The sequence below is a fragment of the Coccinella septempunctata genome, chromosome 7 (genome assembly GCF_907165205.1).
Source record: "Coccinella septempunctata chromosome 7, icCocSept1.1, whole genome shotgun sequence".
Taxonomy (NCBI): Eukaryota; Metazoa; Arthropoda; class Insecta; order Coleoptera; family Coccinellidae; genus Coccinella; species Coccinella septempunctata.
Window position 1 is genome coordinate 8,239,036 of NC_058195.1, and position 19,226 is coordinate 8,258,261.

At 37.3% G+C, this 19,226-nt stretch overlaps 2 protein-coding genes across 5 annotated transcripts in view; both read right to left on the minus strand.

Annotated features, from left to right (window-relative positions):
* LOC123316592 (ras guanine nucleotide exchange factor Q-like) overlaps nucleotides 1-19,226 on the minus strand; it is a 141,792-nt gene that overhangs the window by 78,670 nt on the left and 43,896 nt on the right. The gene's annotated exons all lie outside the window — the stretch shown is intronic.
* Nucleotides 954-2,270, minus strand: LOC123316594 (dnaJ homolog subfamily A member 1-like). The gene has a single exon (XM_044902748.1). The coding sequence runs from the start codon at nucleotides 2,178-2,180 to the stop codon at nucleotides 996-998; it is 1,185 nt and encodes a 394-aa protein (XP_044758683.1). The 5' UTR covers nucleotides 2,181-2,270; the 3' UTR covers nucleotides 954-995.

The following is a 19,226-nucleotide window of genomic DNA, read 5'->3' on the forward strand; positions in this document are numbered from 1 at the left end:
TTTGGCTTATACTATACATTGTTAATGTCTTAAGGTACCAATAAATACCTAATTAGTATTATTATATCAATGTATTAAGATGAACAGCCACAAATACGCGCCAGTTGTCCTGTTAATTGTATATTCATGTGAAATTTTTGTTCAAAGGTGAAGTTCATCTTGACTTGAAACTTCCTTTAATTCCTTTTACTTATATTGATGCAAGATGATTTTTGTTGGAGAATTTAACATTCTAGTAATTATATGTTAATAACTTCGGGAGATACCCATTCCCAACCACTGCATCATATGCATTTCATCTTCGGGTTAATATTTTTGAAATCTACAACTGATGTAACGTATTCAAAGAAGATAACGAACATAAACTCTCCTCAAGCTAGTGCATATTATGATTGTTTTTTGCATTCAAATAACTTTTATGTAGAACAGGCAACATAGCGTTGATTTAAAACCCAAAAATGTTTTGACAAGCGTCATAACCCCACATTTTCGTACTATACAGAGTGAAATGTGTCAAATTTCCATGGCCAACCGACTGCTAAAATGAAAGTGAATGGAGTATACAAACTTCGGGATATAATAGTAGAAGCAAGAAATCCACAAAAATTTTGAATTTCTTGGAGAATTGTGTATCATTTTGCACCCTTTCGTTGTCGAAGTCAAATTGTTCAGAAAAGCTCAATGAATAAATATACCAATGGTGCCCAGAGAATGGAGTGATTATTTCTAGATAGAGCCAATTGTTGTAGAGTATTCCCACGTGATTACTATCTCAATTCAGCTTTAAATTTTTCCGACACGTGTCACAGTGATTACCATGGTATTATGACATATATACCTACTCATTATTAATCATTCTCTGAGCAAGGAAACCATCCAAGATAAAAGCTTTTTTTGAATTAATAGAAGCAGGTGAGGTTCTCGAAATTCATAGGAAACTGAACGAGACTGAAAAAACCTATTTCAAATGGTTTATTTCGACAGACATCTCACACTCAACTGGTTGCACATTGTAACTCTTGTATGGAATCATCGGAATCCATCATTCTCTGGGAACGGTGTCTTTTAGCCTCAACCTCAGGATCGAAAGTTTCCAGAACGCAGTTCTTAGCCTTACTCGGAACCTTTATAGAAGGCCTAGGCCCCAGAATCCTCTCCAAATCTGCGGTTATCTCTTCTGGAAGCGTTTCGGGAAACTCCACGAAGAACTGGATGATGAGTCGGCCTTTGTCACTTGGATTTTGGAAGTAAGGCATACCCTCGTCCGAGATCAATTTGATGTCTCCATGTTTCATGACTGTACCTTTGGGAACGGCTATGTGTAAATCCCGATTATCCAAAGATTTGAAGGTTTTTTGGAAGCCACACAGTGCTTCTATGAGCTGTATGTCGATCCTCATTAGTAGATCTTCCTCAGATCTAGAGAAAACTGGATGTTCTTTCTCGTCTAGAATTATGATTATGTCGCCTGGTTCCTTGTCAGGTTCTTCGTTACCCTCACCCTTCATTATGATTTTTTGAGCGTCCAACATCCCTTTCTCAACCTTCACAGTCAAGTTTTTGGATACTTCGTTCACTCTCCTACCGTTACACTTTTTGCATAAGTCTTTAGGGTCAACCTGCTCACCAGAACCGTTGCATTCCCTGCATAACCTTTGGGTTTGACGGATCATACCTGGAGCCACCTCAGTGGTCCTTATAACCACCCCATGACCATCACAAATCTTACACTTCTGAGTCTTACCACTGATGCTTCCCTTCCCCTTACACTTATCACAAAGCACGTTCCTTTTGATCGTTATCTTCTTGTTGGCCCCACTATACAGCTCCTCGAGGCTGACAGCCAACTCTTGGATGATATCCCTGCGACTCCTTTCGCTCCTCCGTCTACTGGAAGTACCAGCGTTGAAGAACATATCGAAGAGGTTCATAGGGTTGGAGTAGGTGTGTCCACCACCGGTTTTGAGGGCCTGCTCTCCGCCCTCATCGTAAATCGCCCTCTTCTGGGGGTCGGAGAGCACTTCGTAGGCCTGGGAGATCCTGGTGAATCTGTCCCCCCCTTCGGGGTTCTTGTCGGGGTGATATTGTAGGGCGAGTCGCCTGTATGCCTTCTTGAGGTCCTCATCTGTGCAGTTTGGCTGGACTTCTAGGATGTCATAAAACTCGGTTTCGTGGACCATTTGATCTCCAGGATGGCGGGCTGGAGGCTGGTTTGTGCAACATTGGTGTCACTTGAATTTTGGTGACGGAAGTCACAGATGATGCTGTTGTCATTGCGGAATGTAATGTCGGAATCGTCTGTGGGATCTGTGATTGAGTTCCTTGTGACTTTGGCGATTTCGAACACGGAAAATGAATCATTAGAACCTTGGAACGTATACTCCATTCACATTTATTTAAGCAGTCCGTTGGCCATGAAATAATCTTCTAAAGTTTTTGTAACTAGAACGGAGTAAGGTTGGCACTCATGAAATCTCGTTGATGTCATAACGCCGTTGCCACAACTAATATCAATTTTTATTACGAAAATGCCGGAAGTGATTGAAAAAAGATACAGAGTTTCAGCAAGTGCTATTTAGAATTCAGGTCCGCTCATTCAAATAGTTATACCCTGATATTCTAAAATCCACAATACGTCAGACGGTAGCCAACATATTCAATGTAAGAGAATTTATATAATGTGTCATCTGAATCTAAACGACTTATATTTCAGCTGAATATTTCCACAATCAGAAAGATTTTGAATAGAGAGGATGACAAAGAATTTCCTTTTATTGGGAGACCCAAAAAAGTGGTGGCATTTGAGAATTTTATGTTTGAGTGAATTAATACGAAAAGTTTACTACAGGATTTTCGATGAATATCATCGTAGAATAAGTTCCCGAAAATTGATTTTTCTATTTTTCATTTGACTTGTCCTATACATTGTAAATGTCTCAAGGTACCAATAAATACCTAATTATTATTATTATTACATCAATGCATTAAGATGAACAGCAACAAATACGCGCCAGTTGTCCAGTTAATTGTTCATTTATATGAAATTTTTGTTCATAGGTGAAGTTCAACTTGACTTCTTTTAATTTCTTTTACTTATACTGATGCTAGATGATTTTTGTTGAAGACTTCAACATTCTTGTAATTATCTGTTAATTCCTTCGGGAGATAACCATTCCCAACCACTGCATCATATGCATTTCATCTTTGGGTTAATATTTTTGAAATCTACAACTGATATAACGTATCCAAACTTTAGCCAAAGAAGATATCGAACATTAACTCTCCTCAAGCTAGTGCATATTATGATATCATACTGATCTCTTGTATTTTCCATGCAAATAACTGGATTTGGTATGCCTTCAATCAGTTTGTATGAACTTCAATTATGTGGTCACATATTTTCCGAAGAGATTCGACATTGTGATAAAATTCGTAATAACAGAAACTTTCACCTAGAACGGGCAACATTGCGTTGATTTAAAACCCAAAAATGTTTTGACATGCGTCATAACCCCACATTTTCGTACTATACAGAGTGAAATGTGTCAAATTTCCATGGCCAACCGAGTGCTAAAATAAAAGTGAATGGAGTATAGACACAAAGACATATTTATGTTCTGAGATTAGAACTGCTGGAATTTTCAGGGTTATTCTTTAAGAGATGGAGATTTGTAAAAACAAACTAAAGGAACCGTCCACTCCCCACTCAGGCTTATTGAAATGATAATCTCTGCTTCTGACTCTGATTAATCAAACTTGAAGGCTGAAAATGAACTGAAACTAAAATACTAATCTAATGAAGGTGCAAGTTTAAAAACTACTCTGCAGAAATTCATGAATATAGCCTCTTCGACTTTGTAAACTTTGCTATTCAGGTTCATCCCAATCAGCACCTCAATAATGTCGATCTCTCAAGAAATAATGAAATACCTGCAGTATCTACGCATTCAACTTCTCTCAGAGAATGCATAATTAATAATCAAACACTAGAAACTCCTTCACGAGAGAACTCAATAATTACATAACACATTAGCTCAACGAAGACTAAAAATTGCAAGCTTGAGTTGTAAATCTGTTAAGTGGTAGAAGATGGCATTTGAGGTCATAAATAAGCAGAAAAAACTACGGAAAGAACACACCTACTGGGAAGTAGAATCAACAAACATGAAATCTCAGCTTCTTCTTTTCGTGAAAACCACCAAACGAAAAATAAGAGTAACACCTGTGATATTTTTCGTTAGCCGAGATACGAAACCGTTCCAAATGAACGTTTTTCTCGATTTCCATAAAATCCTTCATTACAAAATATCCACTTATCGATCTTGTTAAAAAGAAGCTTCGTCCTCACAACTCAAAACGCGTCCCACTTCGTAAACCGTACATTTTTTGCCTCAACCAAGACCCCAGGCTCAGTTTTTAATTAACAGATTATCAGATCAATTAATTTCAATAAAGACAGATACGATAATTTATCTGAGCCGGTCCAGTCCGGTGACGAAACAGTTTAAATGCGAAGTCCGTTCGTATCCTCTTTTTGTAAGATTTTCTTCGTCGACCTCGATGTGTCCGATGTTCATTTTGAACTTTTGCATTTCACCGGATGTCGTTTGAGATGATGCCTACGGATCGTGAGCAATCAGAGCTTGTAACCATTCGAGTTTGGGATTTGAAGACCTCGATTAACATACTACACAAGAATAAATCACAAGAGTCAGGTGGAAGTCTCTAATTTGGATGGGGAGGAATTTAGCCTTCACTCTTAATGATATCTGATTCTGCTTCTTCGGGATACTGTGATGAATTAGGGTGACAAATCAGTAGTGGAACGTTGGTGGATCAAATGCACCCATTGATGACACAGGCCAACACACATTTTCGTGCCTGCGATTTGTTAACTGTTCCTGAGTTATTTTTGGATGCAGAATGTAAAAAAGTTCTTAGATTTTGTCTATCAGATCTAGTTTTTGAGATTTTCAAAAAAAATTGTGTATATAATTTACGTTACGTATAATATGTTATAATGTATAATATTACTATTTACAGTTAAAAAAAAACAAAGATTCATGGATTTAAGTATTTATTTCAAAAACTTAATTTACATAATTACATTAGTCACTAATCACATAAAAATTTTCTTTTATACGATTTTCTAGAATGGAGTTTACTAGGGCAGTCTCGCTGAAGGCTCCAGCAGTACTCCACCATCATGTGGCTATCCCATCGTCCTTGATAACGATCTTCCATAGTTTTAATATCCTGATGGAATCTTTCCCCCTGTTCTTCACTACAATCACCTAATTTTCTGGAAAACGATCTAGGTGGCTGCGGAGGTAGTGAACTTTTATACTCATGTTACAGCCGAGAATATTAAAATTTGAAAGCATAGTTTCCACTAATTCTACGTAATTCTCTGCTTTATGATTGCCAAGAAAATTTTGTACTACTTGAACAAATCAATTCCAAGAGTTAGATTCAGTCTCGTTCATTGATGTGCTGAATTGTGGATCTTTAACAAGTTGCCTTATTTGAGGACCATCAAATAAACCAGCTTTTAGTTTTTCCGTGCTAATGCCAGGAAATTTAAGTGACAAATACCCAAAACAATTTCCATCTCGATTTACAATCTTCACAAATTGCTTCATTAGGCCTAGCTTGATATGCAAGGGCGGAAGTAAGATTTTTTCTCTTGAAACCAAAGGTTCGTTGATCACGTTTTGTATTCCTTGAATCATGACATCTCTTGAAGGCCAATTTTTGTTAACCCAGTGCTCATTTTTAGCTCTGCTGTCCCAAAGGCACAAAAAACAAGGATATTTTGTATAACCACTCTGCTGTCCAAGGAGGAAGTTAATCATTTTTAAATCAACACAAATTGACCACTGATGTTCTTCGTTTTTAATTTTTCTCAAAACTAATGCTATTGTTTCATATTCTTCCTTCATGGTAGTAGAATGACCAATAGGAATTGAGCCATATTTGTTACCGTTATGTAAAAGAACACATTTTAAACTACGTTTTGAACTGTCCATTTAACCATTTAACCTGTAACGTGTATCTCAGAAACTAGAGCTGATAGAAAAAAATCTGGTGGCATTTTTGGAATCAGCACATTAAAAACATCTAAAATCAGATGTTAGATTTCCGGCACCAAATTTTTTTTCATTTTGTTGGCCTGTGTGATCAGAAACTCTGCCAATTTTTTAGTAAGGTTCATCATTTCATCTATTCCAAAGTTTTCAAGCTTTGAAGGTTCTTGAGGTCTGGCGATTGGCAGGGCTGTAAGACATTTCTTCCTAGAGATATTTTGTTCATACTGAGAAAGTTGAAGAGTGAAAAGATTTCCAGATAATCACTGTAGCAGCAGCATAACCTTCTGTAAAGATGGGCACTAGGTTCTCCAATGAATAGAATGCTGGAGTAACTTTTGGAGATTTTTTCTCTTGAAACCAAAGGTTCGTTGATCACGTTTCGTATTCCTTGAATCATGACATCTCTTGAAGGCCAATTTTTGTTAACCCAGTGCTCATTTTTAGCTCTGCTGTCCCAAAGGCACAAAAAACAAGGATATTTTGTATAACCACTCTGCTGTCCAAGGAGGAAGTTAATCATTTTTAAATCAACACAAATTGACCACTGATGTTCTTCGTATTTAATTTTTCTCAAAACTAATGCTATTGTTTCATATTCTTCCTTCATGGTAGTAGAATGACCAATAGGAATTGAGCCATATTTGTTACCGTTATGTAAAAGAACACATTTTAAACTACGTTTTGAACTGTCAATAAAAATAAAATATACCATTTAACCTGTAACATGTATCTCAGAAATTAGAGCTGATAGAAAAAATCTGATGGCATTTTTGGAATCAGCACATTAAAAACATCTTAAATCAGATGTTAGATTTCCGGCACCAATTTTTTTTTTTCATTTTGTTGGCCTGTGTGATCAGAAAGTCTGCCAATTTTTTAGTAAGGTTCATTATTTCATCTATTCCAAAGTTTTCAAACTTTGAAGGTACTTTAGGTCTGGCGATTGGCAGGGCTGTAAGACATTTCTTCCTAGAGATATTTTGTTCATACTGAGAAAGTTGAAGAGTGAAAAGATTTCCAGATAATCACTGTAGCAGCAGCATAACCTTCTGTAAAGATGGGCACTAGCTTCTCCAATGAATAGAATGCTGGAGTAACTTTTCGAGCGGCAGTATTACCTCCTAAACTTCGTAAATATATCAGGAACAGCAGAATGCTTTTTAGCACGAATATTTTCATATACAGGCAGAAACAGGTGCGCTCTAAAAGATTCAACTCAACCTATTCGTATCTGTCCCCAATCCAGTTTGCTTCTTCGTGAAAATGTTACAAATCAGTGGTGGAACGTTGGTGGATCAAATGAGCTCATTGATTATCAGAAACTCTGGCAATTTTTTAGTAAGGTTCATCATTTCATCTATTCCAAAGTTTTCAAACTTTGAAGGTTCCTAAGGTCTGACGATTGGCAGGGCTGTAAGACATTTCTTCCTAGAGATATTTTGTTCATACTGAGAAAGTTGAAGAGTGAAAAGATTTCCAGATAATCACTGTAGCAGCAGCATAACCTTCTGTAAAGATGGGCACTAGGTTCTCCAATGAATAGAATGCTGGAGTAACTTTTGGAGCGGCAGTATTACCTCCTAAACTTCGTAAATATATCAGGAACAGCAGAATGCTTTTTAGCACGAATATTTTCATATACAGGCAGAAACAGGTGCGCTCTAAAAGATTCAACTCAACCTATTCGTATCTGTCCCCAATCCAGTTTGCTTCTTCGTGAAAATGTTACAAATCAGTGGTGGAACGTTGGTGGATCAAATGAGCTCATTGATTATCAGAAACTCTGGCAATTTTTTAGTAAGGTTCATCATTTCATCTATTCCAAAGTTTTCAAACTTTGAAGGTTCCTAAGGTCTGACGATTGGCAGGGCTGTAAGACATTTCTTCCTAGAGATATTTTGTTCATACTGAGAACGTTGAAGAGTGAAAAGATTTCCAGATAATCACTTTAGCAGCAGCATAACCTTCTGTAAAGATGGGCACTAGCTTCTCCAATGAATAGAATGCTGGAGTAACTTTTCGAGCGGCAGTATTACCTCCTAAACTTCGTAAATATATCAGGAAGAGCAGAATGCATTTTAGCACGAATATTTTCATATACAGGCAGAAACAGGTGCGCTCTAAAAGATTCAACTCAACCTATTCGTATCTGTCCCCAATCCAGTTTGCTTCTTCGTGAAAATGTTACAAATCAGTGGTGGAACGTTGGTGGATCAAATGAGCTCATTGATTATCAGAAACTCTGGCAATTTTTTAGTAAGGTTCATCATTTCATCTATTCCAAAGTTTTCAAACTTTGAAGGTTCCTAAGGTCTGACGATTGGCAGGGCTGTAAGACATTTCTTCCTAGAGATATTTTGTTCATACTGAGAACGTTGAAGAGTGAAAAGATTTCCAGATAATCACTTTAGCAGCAGCATAACCTTCTGTAAAGATGGGCACTAGCTTCTCCAATGAATAGAATGCTGGAGTAACTTTTCGAGCGGCAGTATTACCTCCTAAACTTCGTAAATATATCAGGAAGAGCAGAATGCATTTTAGCACGAATATTTTCATATACAGGCAGAAACAGGTGCGCTCTAAAAGATTCAACTCAACCTATTCGTATCTGTCCCCAATCCAGGGCTAAAAAACCTCATAAGCAAGATAAGCAATCGAAACCAATAACTTATCTTTAAATATTACGCTGGAAGGTGGCACTAAAGATTCGCTTTTGGGAAAGGTAAGGTCGAGGCAGCTCCGAGGAACGACCTTCTCTTAGTAAAAGTACACCAGCTCGTCGACCACTCTAGCACGTTGCAGGTGTTACTCGGGTCAAAACGAAATAGCACTTTCATTTGAGAAATGTGTTGAAAGTGGAGCATTTACTTATACAGTTAATCGGAACCAACACGCCCATATTTACGTCTAATCATCTAGCCATTGATCTGGAGGAGGTGTTGAATTTTTTTTTGATGATTTAATCGGCCATACGCTTGAAAACAGGAGGGCTGATATAAGTGGCTTGACGGATGATGCCGATACTGATAACGAAGTGTGGGTCTCAGATTGTTCGCTTCGGATTTATTGCGATAACTTTCAGAAAAACATTTGAAATGCTGTCAATAGATTACTTTTCTCCATTCACTTTTATTTTAGCACTCAGTTGGCCATGAAATAATTTTCTCAAGTTTCTGTAACTAGAACGGAGTAAGGATGGCACTCATAGATAGATAGATAGATATGAGTTTATTCAACTTATACAACTGTGGAACTGTGGTAAACTCTGATGAAACTGTGAGTTATTTTAAAACTGTCATTGATGTCATAACACCGTTGCCACAACTAATATCAGTTAATATTAAAAAAATGCCGAAAGTGATTGAAAATGAGAGAAGACAGGGTTTCAGGAAGGGCTATTCAGAATTCAGGTCCGCTTCAAATAGTGGGTAACCCTGATATTCTAATATCTACAATATATCAGACGGTAGTGAACATATTCAATGTAATTTATTTAATGTTTCATCTGAATCAAAACGACTTATATTTCAGCTGAATGTTTCCATAATAAGAGAGATTGTGAATGACGAGGATGACAAATTAATTATATTACACTGGCATCTAATGATAATTATAAGGTACTGTACTAGCATTGAGTTAACTGAGAACTCTGAGCTACTGAGAAAACTTATTCTCATGAAAAACGACTCCCAACATTTTTCCGAAAGCTTTCCATAAACCTACAGAAAAAGACGATGTTTACCTTCAGAAATGAATCAAAATTCAGAATTTGACTTGTTGTAAAATCGTGAAATCGTAGATAAAAAAAGTTCGAGCTCAGTTCTGCCCTCTGGTATCGATTTCCTTGAACTCCCTCAAACTAGAGCACCCTGCCCACTCTAGATCTATAATCAGATAATTCCAGGACACTCTTCAATTAAAATCATTTGAATAACGCCGCTCTGAACTGTACATTCTATAAACACCGGGGAACGGAATTTTTGCTCCTGTTAAGCACCAGGTGGAAATCCGTGAGGTCTTTTCAGGCACAGAAAGAGAGCAGCTACCGCTGCGCAATCGTTGAATAAATCTCGGAAACCGATTGATTAAGATTTATCTACAAGGAAATATGTCGACTGCAATCGGTTAGGATAATATATATTTCGTTCTTGAAGAAGCAGACTGAGGCATACAGTTTGTGAAAGTATTTTATCTCTCCTTTATTACCCATAATAATACAATGTAGTAGATGCATTGGAGTAACTGCCTTCTGGTGGATAAGATCTCGTGGATTGTTCACGAGCAGAAGCAGAAGTTGGAGCTTGATGATGAAGAATGCCACGGAGTGTTCGATGAAGATATTACAATATTTTTGGAATGATTGAGAGAGCACAGCAGAACTGATCGAAGGATTTTGGAGATTTTGACCTACCTGAGATTGGCACAAAAAATCGTATGAATTTCAAACAAAGTCGAGATTTGACGAATATCATTTCATTCTGTGAAATTCGTAGGGTAATTTTCATCGTTTGAGCCAAAGAACGGAGCCTTGTTGTGTTCAATCAAGTGATCACTTCAAAATTGATCACACAATTCATTCTGGTCCATGCTCACAAAACGACACGAAGAACAATCGAACCTATTCATTTTTAATGCGAGATTTCCCCAAGAAAACCAGTCGAATGGAAAGGCAAACCTCATATCATTTAACGTAGGTACCCATTCTAAGTTCAAAGGTGCAACTCTAATGAACTTGACGGGTCTCTAGAAACCTGAATATCATTCCTCCATTACGAAAGTGACCTGCTAATAATTGGTCCAATGTTAGATGCAAACGAGTTCGACGTCTAACTTTTTATGGTTCGGAATTGATGACCATCCCGATAAGAGTTGGATGTTACCACACCCATGTATGAACGTATAATCAATCCCAAATGTCATATCAGAGATAATGTCTATTTTTGTATCACTTCCATCGGATGGTCGAATTCTTCGGACTTGAAAGGTTAAGGACTGTTGGGAAATTGTGAATGGTAACAACTACTCGGATAGCAGGTTGATTTTTGAAATTGTTTTCAATAGCTACTGGAATTTGAGATAATTTCAGGTTTCAAGCTTTCACTTTACTGTTAGTTCACTTCCAATTTTCATTTGAAATATTTTTTTCGAGAAGAATATCTTTTATTAAGGCATCTCATCAAATATAACTAATAGAAGAAATTATTAATTTTTAGGAAACAGCAAAAGTGATTTTGAGCTTTCAGAAACGATCAAAGTAAGATAATAGGTATACTACATTTACTTTTATTTTAGCACGCGGTTGGCCATGAAAAATTGATACATTCCACACTGTATTGTACGAAAATGTGGGGTTATGACGCTCATCAAAACATTTTTGGGCTTTACATCAACGCTATGTTGACCGTTTTACTTAAAAGTCTCAGTAATTCGTATTTTATCACAATGTCGGAAAATATGAAGTCGAAAAAATGTGATGAACATAATTGACGTCTATACAAACTGATTGAAGGCATGCCAAATCTAGTCTGATCTAGGAAAATACAAGAGATCAGTTTTTAAATATATTCATTTTTGTTATGGAAGAAAATTGAATTATTGACACATAATATGCAGTAGCTTGCGAAAAGTTAATGTTGGTTAACTTCTTTGGCTAAAGGTTGAATACGTTAGATCAGTTATAGATTTTAAAAAAATCATCCCGAAGATGAAATGCATAGATGCAGTGGTTAGGAATGGGTATCTCTCGAAGAAATTAAACGTAATATACAACCGGAAATCCCAATTCGATCAGACGAAGATCAGACTAGTACTTCTTCCAGGAAAATTATCACAGATCTACATGTGATAGGTACATAAACTGAAAGAGCAACTCTTCTAAGGGTAAATCTGAGAATTTCACCCATTTCGGCACAACTTCAGGAACTTTCAACTGACCCCATCTTTTTGGGAATTTTTCGATGGTCAACTTGCGAGTAGTTTTTCTTCCAGGAAAGTTATCGCAGATCTAAATGTGATACATATTCTGAAAGAACAACTCCTCTAGTAAAAAATCTGACAATTTCATCCATTTCGGCACAACCGTTCGGTCTTGAAGAAGTTTCAACTGACCCCATCTTTTTGGGATTTTTTCAAAAGTCAAATTTCGAGTCGTTTTTCTTCTAAGAAAATTATCGCAAATCTAAATGTAATATATATTCTAAAAGACCAACTCTTCTAGTAATAAATCTGAGAATTTCATCCATTTCGACAATTCCCTTCGGTCTTGACGAATACTCAAGTGAAATTTGCACTTTTTGAAAAATGCCATTTCCAAGGTGAAAATCTAAACAAACGGAGATAGGCTTTCGGAAATGCTTGCAATAGATTCAGCGTATTCGAAAACCTATATTTCCATACCAAATATTCGGATATCTGACACTGTTTAGAAAAAAATCGAAATTATTGTTTTTCCATTTTTCATTATCCAGTTCACTTCGAGGTGCTCTCTGGAGTGCAATTCTGTATTGAATCATTAACTTTTTGGTTTAGTGAATTCAACGAAGTAAGAATTCTACACTCCATATCCTAAGACAGTAGTAGGACACCCTGATTATCAGGCGGAGGAGCAAATACGTCATTTAGGGGGGTCTAACCCCTTGCTCATTTTTGACCCAAAAAAACGAGATTTTCGAAATTGAGTTTTTGTGCTAGGATAAAAGCCTCATCAACGCTGATCACGAAACCGCAAATCCCAATTGGATCAGACGAATATAACAGGAGATATCGCAGATTGAAATTTGCAATTTTTGAAAAATGCCATTTCCAAGGTGAAAATCTAAACAAACGGAGATAGGCTTCCGAAAATGCTCGCAATAGATTCAGCGTATTCGAAAACCTATATTTCCATACCAAACTTTCAGATATCTGACACTGTTTAGAAAAAAATCGAAATTATTGTTTTCCATTTTTCATTTTCCAGTTCACTTCGAAGTGCTCTCTGGAGTGCAATTCTGTATTGAATCATTAACTTTTTGGTTTAGTGAATTCAACGAAGTAAGAATTCAACACTCCATATCCTAAGACAGTAGTAGAAAACCCTGATTATCAGGCGGAGGAGCAAATACGTCATTTTAGGGGGGTCTAACCCCTTGCTCATTTTTGACCCAAAAAAACGAGATTTTCGAAATTGAGTTTTTGTGCTGGGATAAAAGCCTTATCAACGCTGATCAGTAAACCGCAAATCCCAATTGGATCAGACGAATATAACAGGAGATATCGCAGATTGAAATTTGCAATTTTTGAAAAATGCCATTTCCAAGGTGAAAATCTAAAAAAACGGAGATAGGCTTTCGGAAATGCTTGCAATAGATTCAGCGTATTCGAAAACCTATATTTCCATACCAAATATTCGGATATCTGACACTGTTTAGAAAAAAATCGAAATTATTGTTTTTCCATTTTTCATTTTCCAGTTCACTTCGAAGTGCTCTCTGGAGTGCAATTCTGTATTGAATCATTAACTTTTTGGTTTAGTGAATTCAACGAAGTAAGAATTCTACACTCCATATCCTAAGACAGTAGTAGGACACCCTGATTTTCAGGCAGAGGAGCAAATACGTCATTTTAGGGGGGTCTAACCTCTTGCTCATTTTTGACCCAAAAAAATGAGATTTTCGAAATTGAGTTTTTGTGCTAGGATAAAAGCCTTATCAACGCTTATCACGAAACCGCAAATCCCAATTGGATCAGACGAATATAACAGGAGATATCGCAGATTGAAATTTGCAATTTTTGAAAAATGCCATTTCCAAGGTGAAAATCTAAACAAACGGAGATAGGCTTCCGAAAATGCTCGCAATAGATTCAGCGTATTCGAAAACCTATATTTCCATACCAAACTTTCAGATATCTGACACTGTTTAGAAAAAAATCGAAATTATTGTTTTTCCATTTTTCATTTTCCAGTTCACTTCGAAGTGCTCTCTGGAGTGCAATTCTGTATTGAATCATTAACTTTTTGGTTTAGTGAATTCAACGAAGTAAGAATTCAACACTCCATATCCTAAGACAGTAGTAGGACACCCTGATTATCAGGCGGAGGAGCAAATACGTCATTTTAGGGGGGTCTAACCCCTTGCTCATTTTTGACCCAAAAAAACGAGATTTTCGAAATTGAGTTTTTGTGCTGGGATAAAAGCCTTATCAACGCTGATCAGTAAACCGCAAATCCCAATTGGATCAGACGAATATAACAGGAGATATCGCAGATTGAAATTTGCAATTTTTGAAAAATGCCATTTCCAAGGTGAAAATCTAAACAAACGGAGATAGGCTTTCGGAAATGCTTGCAATAGATTCAGCGTATTCGAAAACCTATATTTCCATACCAAATATTCGGATATCTGACACTGTTTAGAAAAAAATCGAAATTATTGTTTTTCCATTTTTCATTTTCCAGTTCACTTCGAAGTGCTCTCTGGAGTGCAATTCTGTATTGAATCATTAACTTTTTGGTTTAGTGAATTTAACGAAGTAAGAATTCTACACTCCATATCCTAAGACAGTAGTAGGACACCCTGATTATCAGGCGGAGGAGCAAATACGTCATTTTAGGGGGGTCTAACCCCTTGCTCATTTTTGACCCAAAAAAACGAGATTTTCGAAATTGAGTTTTTGTGCTGGGATAAAAGCCTTATCAACGCTGATCAGTAAACCGCAAATCCCAATTGGATCAGACGAATATAACAGGAGATATCGCAGATTGAAATTTGCAATTTTTGAAAAATGCCATTTCCAAGGTGAAAATCTAAACAAACGGAGATAGGCTTTCGGAAATGCTTGCAATAGATTCAGCGTATTCGAAAACCTATATTTCCATACCAAATATTCGGATATCTGACACTGTTTAGAAAAAAATCGAAATTATTGTTTTTCCATTTTTCATTTTCCAGTTCACTTCGAAGTGCTCTCTGGAGTGCAATTCTGTATTGAATCATTAACTTTTTGGTTTAGTGAATTTAACGAAGTAAGAATTCTACACTCCATATCCTAAGACAGTAGTAGGACACCCTGATTATCAGGCGGAGGAGCAAATACGTCATTTTAGGGGGGTCTAACCCCTTGCTCATTTTTGACCCAAAAAAACGAGATTTTCGAAATTGAGTTTTTGTGCTGGGATAAAAGCCTTATCAACGCTGATCAGTAAACCGCAAATCCCAATTGGATCAGACGAATATAACAGGAGATATCGCAGATTGAAATTTGCAATTTTTGAAAAATGCCATTTCCAAGGTGAAAATCTAAACAAACGGAGATAGGCTTTCGGAAATGCTTGCAATAGATTCAGCGTATTCGAAAACCTATATTTCCATACCAAATATTCGGATATCTGACACTGTTTAGAAAAAAATCGAAATTATTGTTTTTCCATTTTTCATTTTCCAGTTCACTTCGAAGTGCTCTCTGGAGTGCAATTCTGTATTGAATCATTAACTTTTTGGTTTAGTGAATTTAACGAAGTAAGAATTCTACACTCCATATCCTAAGACAGTAGTAGGACACCCTGATTTTCAGGCAGAGGAGCAAATACGTCATTTTAGGGGGGTCTAACCCCTTGCTCATTTTTGACTCAAAAAAAACGAGATTTTCGAAATTGACTTTTTGTGATAGGATAAAAGAATTATCAACGTTGATCACGAAACCGCAAATCCCAATTGGATCAGACGAATATAACAGGAGATATCGCAGATTGAAATTTGCAATTTTTGAAAAATGCCGTTTTCAAGGTGAAAATCTAAACAAATGGAGATAGGCTTTCAAAAATGCTTGCAATAGATTCAGCGTATTCGAAAACCTATATTTCCATACCAAACATTCAGATATCTGACACTGTTTAGAAAAAAATCGAAATTATTGTTTTTCCATTTTTCATTTTCCAGTTCACTTTGAAGTACTCTCTGGAGTGCAATTCTGTATTGAATCATCAACTGTTTGGTTAAATGGATTCAACAAAGTAAGAATTATACACTCCATATCCTAAGACAGTAGTAGGACACCCTGATTTTCAGGCAGAGGAGCAAATACGTCATTTTAGGGGGGTCTAACCCCTTGCTCATTTTTGACCCAAAAAAAACGAGATTTTCGAAATTGAGTTTTTGTGCTAGGATGAAAGCCTTTTCAACGTTGATTACGAAACCGCAAATCCTTATTGGATCAGACCAATATACGAATAGATATCGCAGATTGAAATTTGCAATTTTGAAAAATGCCATTTCGTAGCTCTTGGGACCATGAACATCACTTTCGATCATGTTTTTGAGGTTGTTATGACTTATTTCCAGACAGCAAAAAAAATCAGGTTTTTTTGTATCCCATTTCAGAGCTTCATCATTGGAAGTAATCAACTAAAATTGTTTGGAATTTCGAGCTTGATTTCCGCCTACAAGCGAACTGAATATCGCTCTCTGGCTTCCAACTGTACGCAATTACAAGCACCAATTCCTCCATCTATATCCGCCGTGCTTTCACCAGAGGCACGACCCTTGGTGCCTTCTCCTGGGCATAAATTACGTCGAAAAGACACAGTGCAGCGGAGATGGAGATCGCGTAATGGTAGAGTTATCACAAAGTCGGAGCACGAGGTCAGATAATCCAGCCAAGACTCGGACGGGATTGCTGGTACTTTATAATAATAATTAGTGGGTTCGAGAGGCAGAGTGGCTTCCTAAGTACATCCTGTGCTACCAGCTAGGTGGACGAAGAACTCGTGGCGGCTGGCTGAACTGCTACAGTGGTCACCGTGACCGCACCATATAATGCCCCGCTTCCGCTGACCTGTCGCTGCCCGAACCCAAGAACCCAGCTCCAGTGGCGGGTACATTATCGGGAATTACTCAAGACTGAATCACATGAACGGTTTAACTGAAAGTTGACACCTAGAGATGGAAGAAAACGTGAATCATGTTGGGTCACTGTGGGTCCCGCGTGACAACTACGACTCACGTGATTGTGCGTGAGTCATGAGTGGGTTAGGCATGCGTGAGGTGGGTTATAAGGGGTATCTCCACATCTAACCAAATATACTGCTCCACAAGAGTTATGGATATCATATTCAATCGTATTTGAGAGTATGTAATCTTAGAGAAAATTGCTGTAAAATCATAAAACTCAATAACAACTTGAATCGATCCAATAAAAACCAGTATGAGACATTTCGTCAATCTGGCCGCCTTTTTTCTGAAGTTTGGTTCTTTGCATACGCTTCATGAATGTTCTTATTTTGAAATGAAGTCAGTTTATCAACGGCTTCGATTTGAAACGAGTTTTCTGAAAATGCCAAGACGTAAATTAACAAACGCTGAGGCTAATAGGGCTATCGGAATGCTACATGGTGGCTGAACTCAGGTTGTTGTAGCGGAAAGGCTCCAAGTCAGCCAAAGTGTGATATCGCGACTTTGGAATAGGTTCAGGGAGACAGGTTCCGTGTTGGAAAGACCAAGGCTTGGTGGGCGACGAAAAACAACACCTGCTCAGGATCGTTTCATCACCGTTTCGGCGAGAAGAAACCCTACATCTACGTGTAGAATGCTACAGAATACTCTTCAAAATCAGATGGGGTCCAAGTTTCCATCGAAACCATCAGACGACGTTTGAGAGAGGTGAATCTAGATTCTAGACGTCCATTAAGAGGAGTTCCATTAATACATGATCATAAGCGTCAAAGACTGGAATGGGCAAGGCAACATATCAATTGGAACGTTCAATGGCGTAGTGTCACTGATGAATCCAGATATCGACGATTTTCAGATTCTCGAAGAATAAGGGTATGGACGCATACCACGTAATCGTCGCTATGTCCGAGAAGTCCATCCATTCTGAGGGGGTAGTGCTATGGTATGGGCCGGGATATGTTTCAACGGGCGCACAGATCTATACATTGACATCGTTGTGCCAAATTTTCACGCTGCTATTGGTGAAACTTTTCAATTTCTAGACGATAACGCTAGACCGCACCGTGCAGCCATAGTTGAGAATGCGCGCGAGGAGCTTGGTATTCCATATTTACCAATACTTCCGCACTCACCAGATTTGAATTGCATAGAACATGCATGGGATATGCTCCAAAGAAGATTACATAATCATCAACCTACCCCAGAATCCTTAAATGATCTGAGAGAGCTTCTGCCCCGTTTATGGAACCAAATTCCTCAAGAAATGTTCAATAACCTCGTGTGTAGTATGCAAAGAAGATGACAAGCTGTTATTGATGCCCGTGTAGGCCATACATTGTATTGATGGTCTTAAAATGCTTGAATTCTCTGGGAATAAAATTTCGTTATTTTACTCGATTTTTCTTAACCACCCTGTATACGCTGCAGACCTACAGGCTTAAATTAATTTGCAACTTGAAATCATAATAATATGAATTTTCATCACAAAAATCTTATTTTAACTATATTTTTTCGCAATTTAAGTCAAAATCCCTAACTCATATGGAGCAGTTTATTATAGAGCTAGGTTAACCTAACCTAACTCTATAATCTCTGCTTCTAACCTTGCTTTCCTTTCTAACATAAGCACTTTCAACAAACTGCCTCGATTTTCTACTTTTTTTTCACCCTAAATTGCATAATACAACAATTATGATTCTCTCCAAAGTGACCTAATTCATCTAATTCGATGAACTTGGTACTGAACCATTCATTGTCCAGCCATATGTTTATGTTTTGTTTTGTTTTTGTGCAGTCACCTTCCACGGTCCCGTACTTGAGATTCAATGAAATTTTGTCAACCTTCTAGGGGTTGTATCTCAGCCAACTTGGATATTTCATATAGACAAAATAGGTAGGTATATCTTTATAATTATAATGTATGCTTCTTTCAAGTTCTCCCACTGGAACCGCCCTTTGATGACTGTGTCAACAAGCAAAACTGTGGAGTTTGCCGGTTAAAATCCAAGAGAAATTATTGTCGACACACCAGTGCATCCACAAAAAGTGACTGGTGTGCATATGTTTCTTATGAATACTTGAAAAATGTTTTCAAAGATGCTGAGAATTTGGTAACTGCACATGACGCAGTATTGAAAATATTTTTAGCCCATATTGCAAGATTATTACATCGATGATATGTAATTTCAACTAGATGAACATGGCCCCA

What these genes read in the sequence shown, in the direction of transcription:
- LOC123316594 (XM_044902748.1), bottom strand. Translation starts at nt 2,180, where the DNA reads ATGGTCCACGAAACCGAGTTTTATGACATCCTAGAAGTCCAGCCAAAC.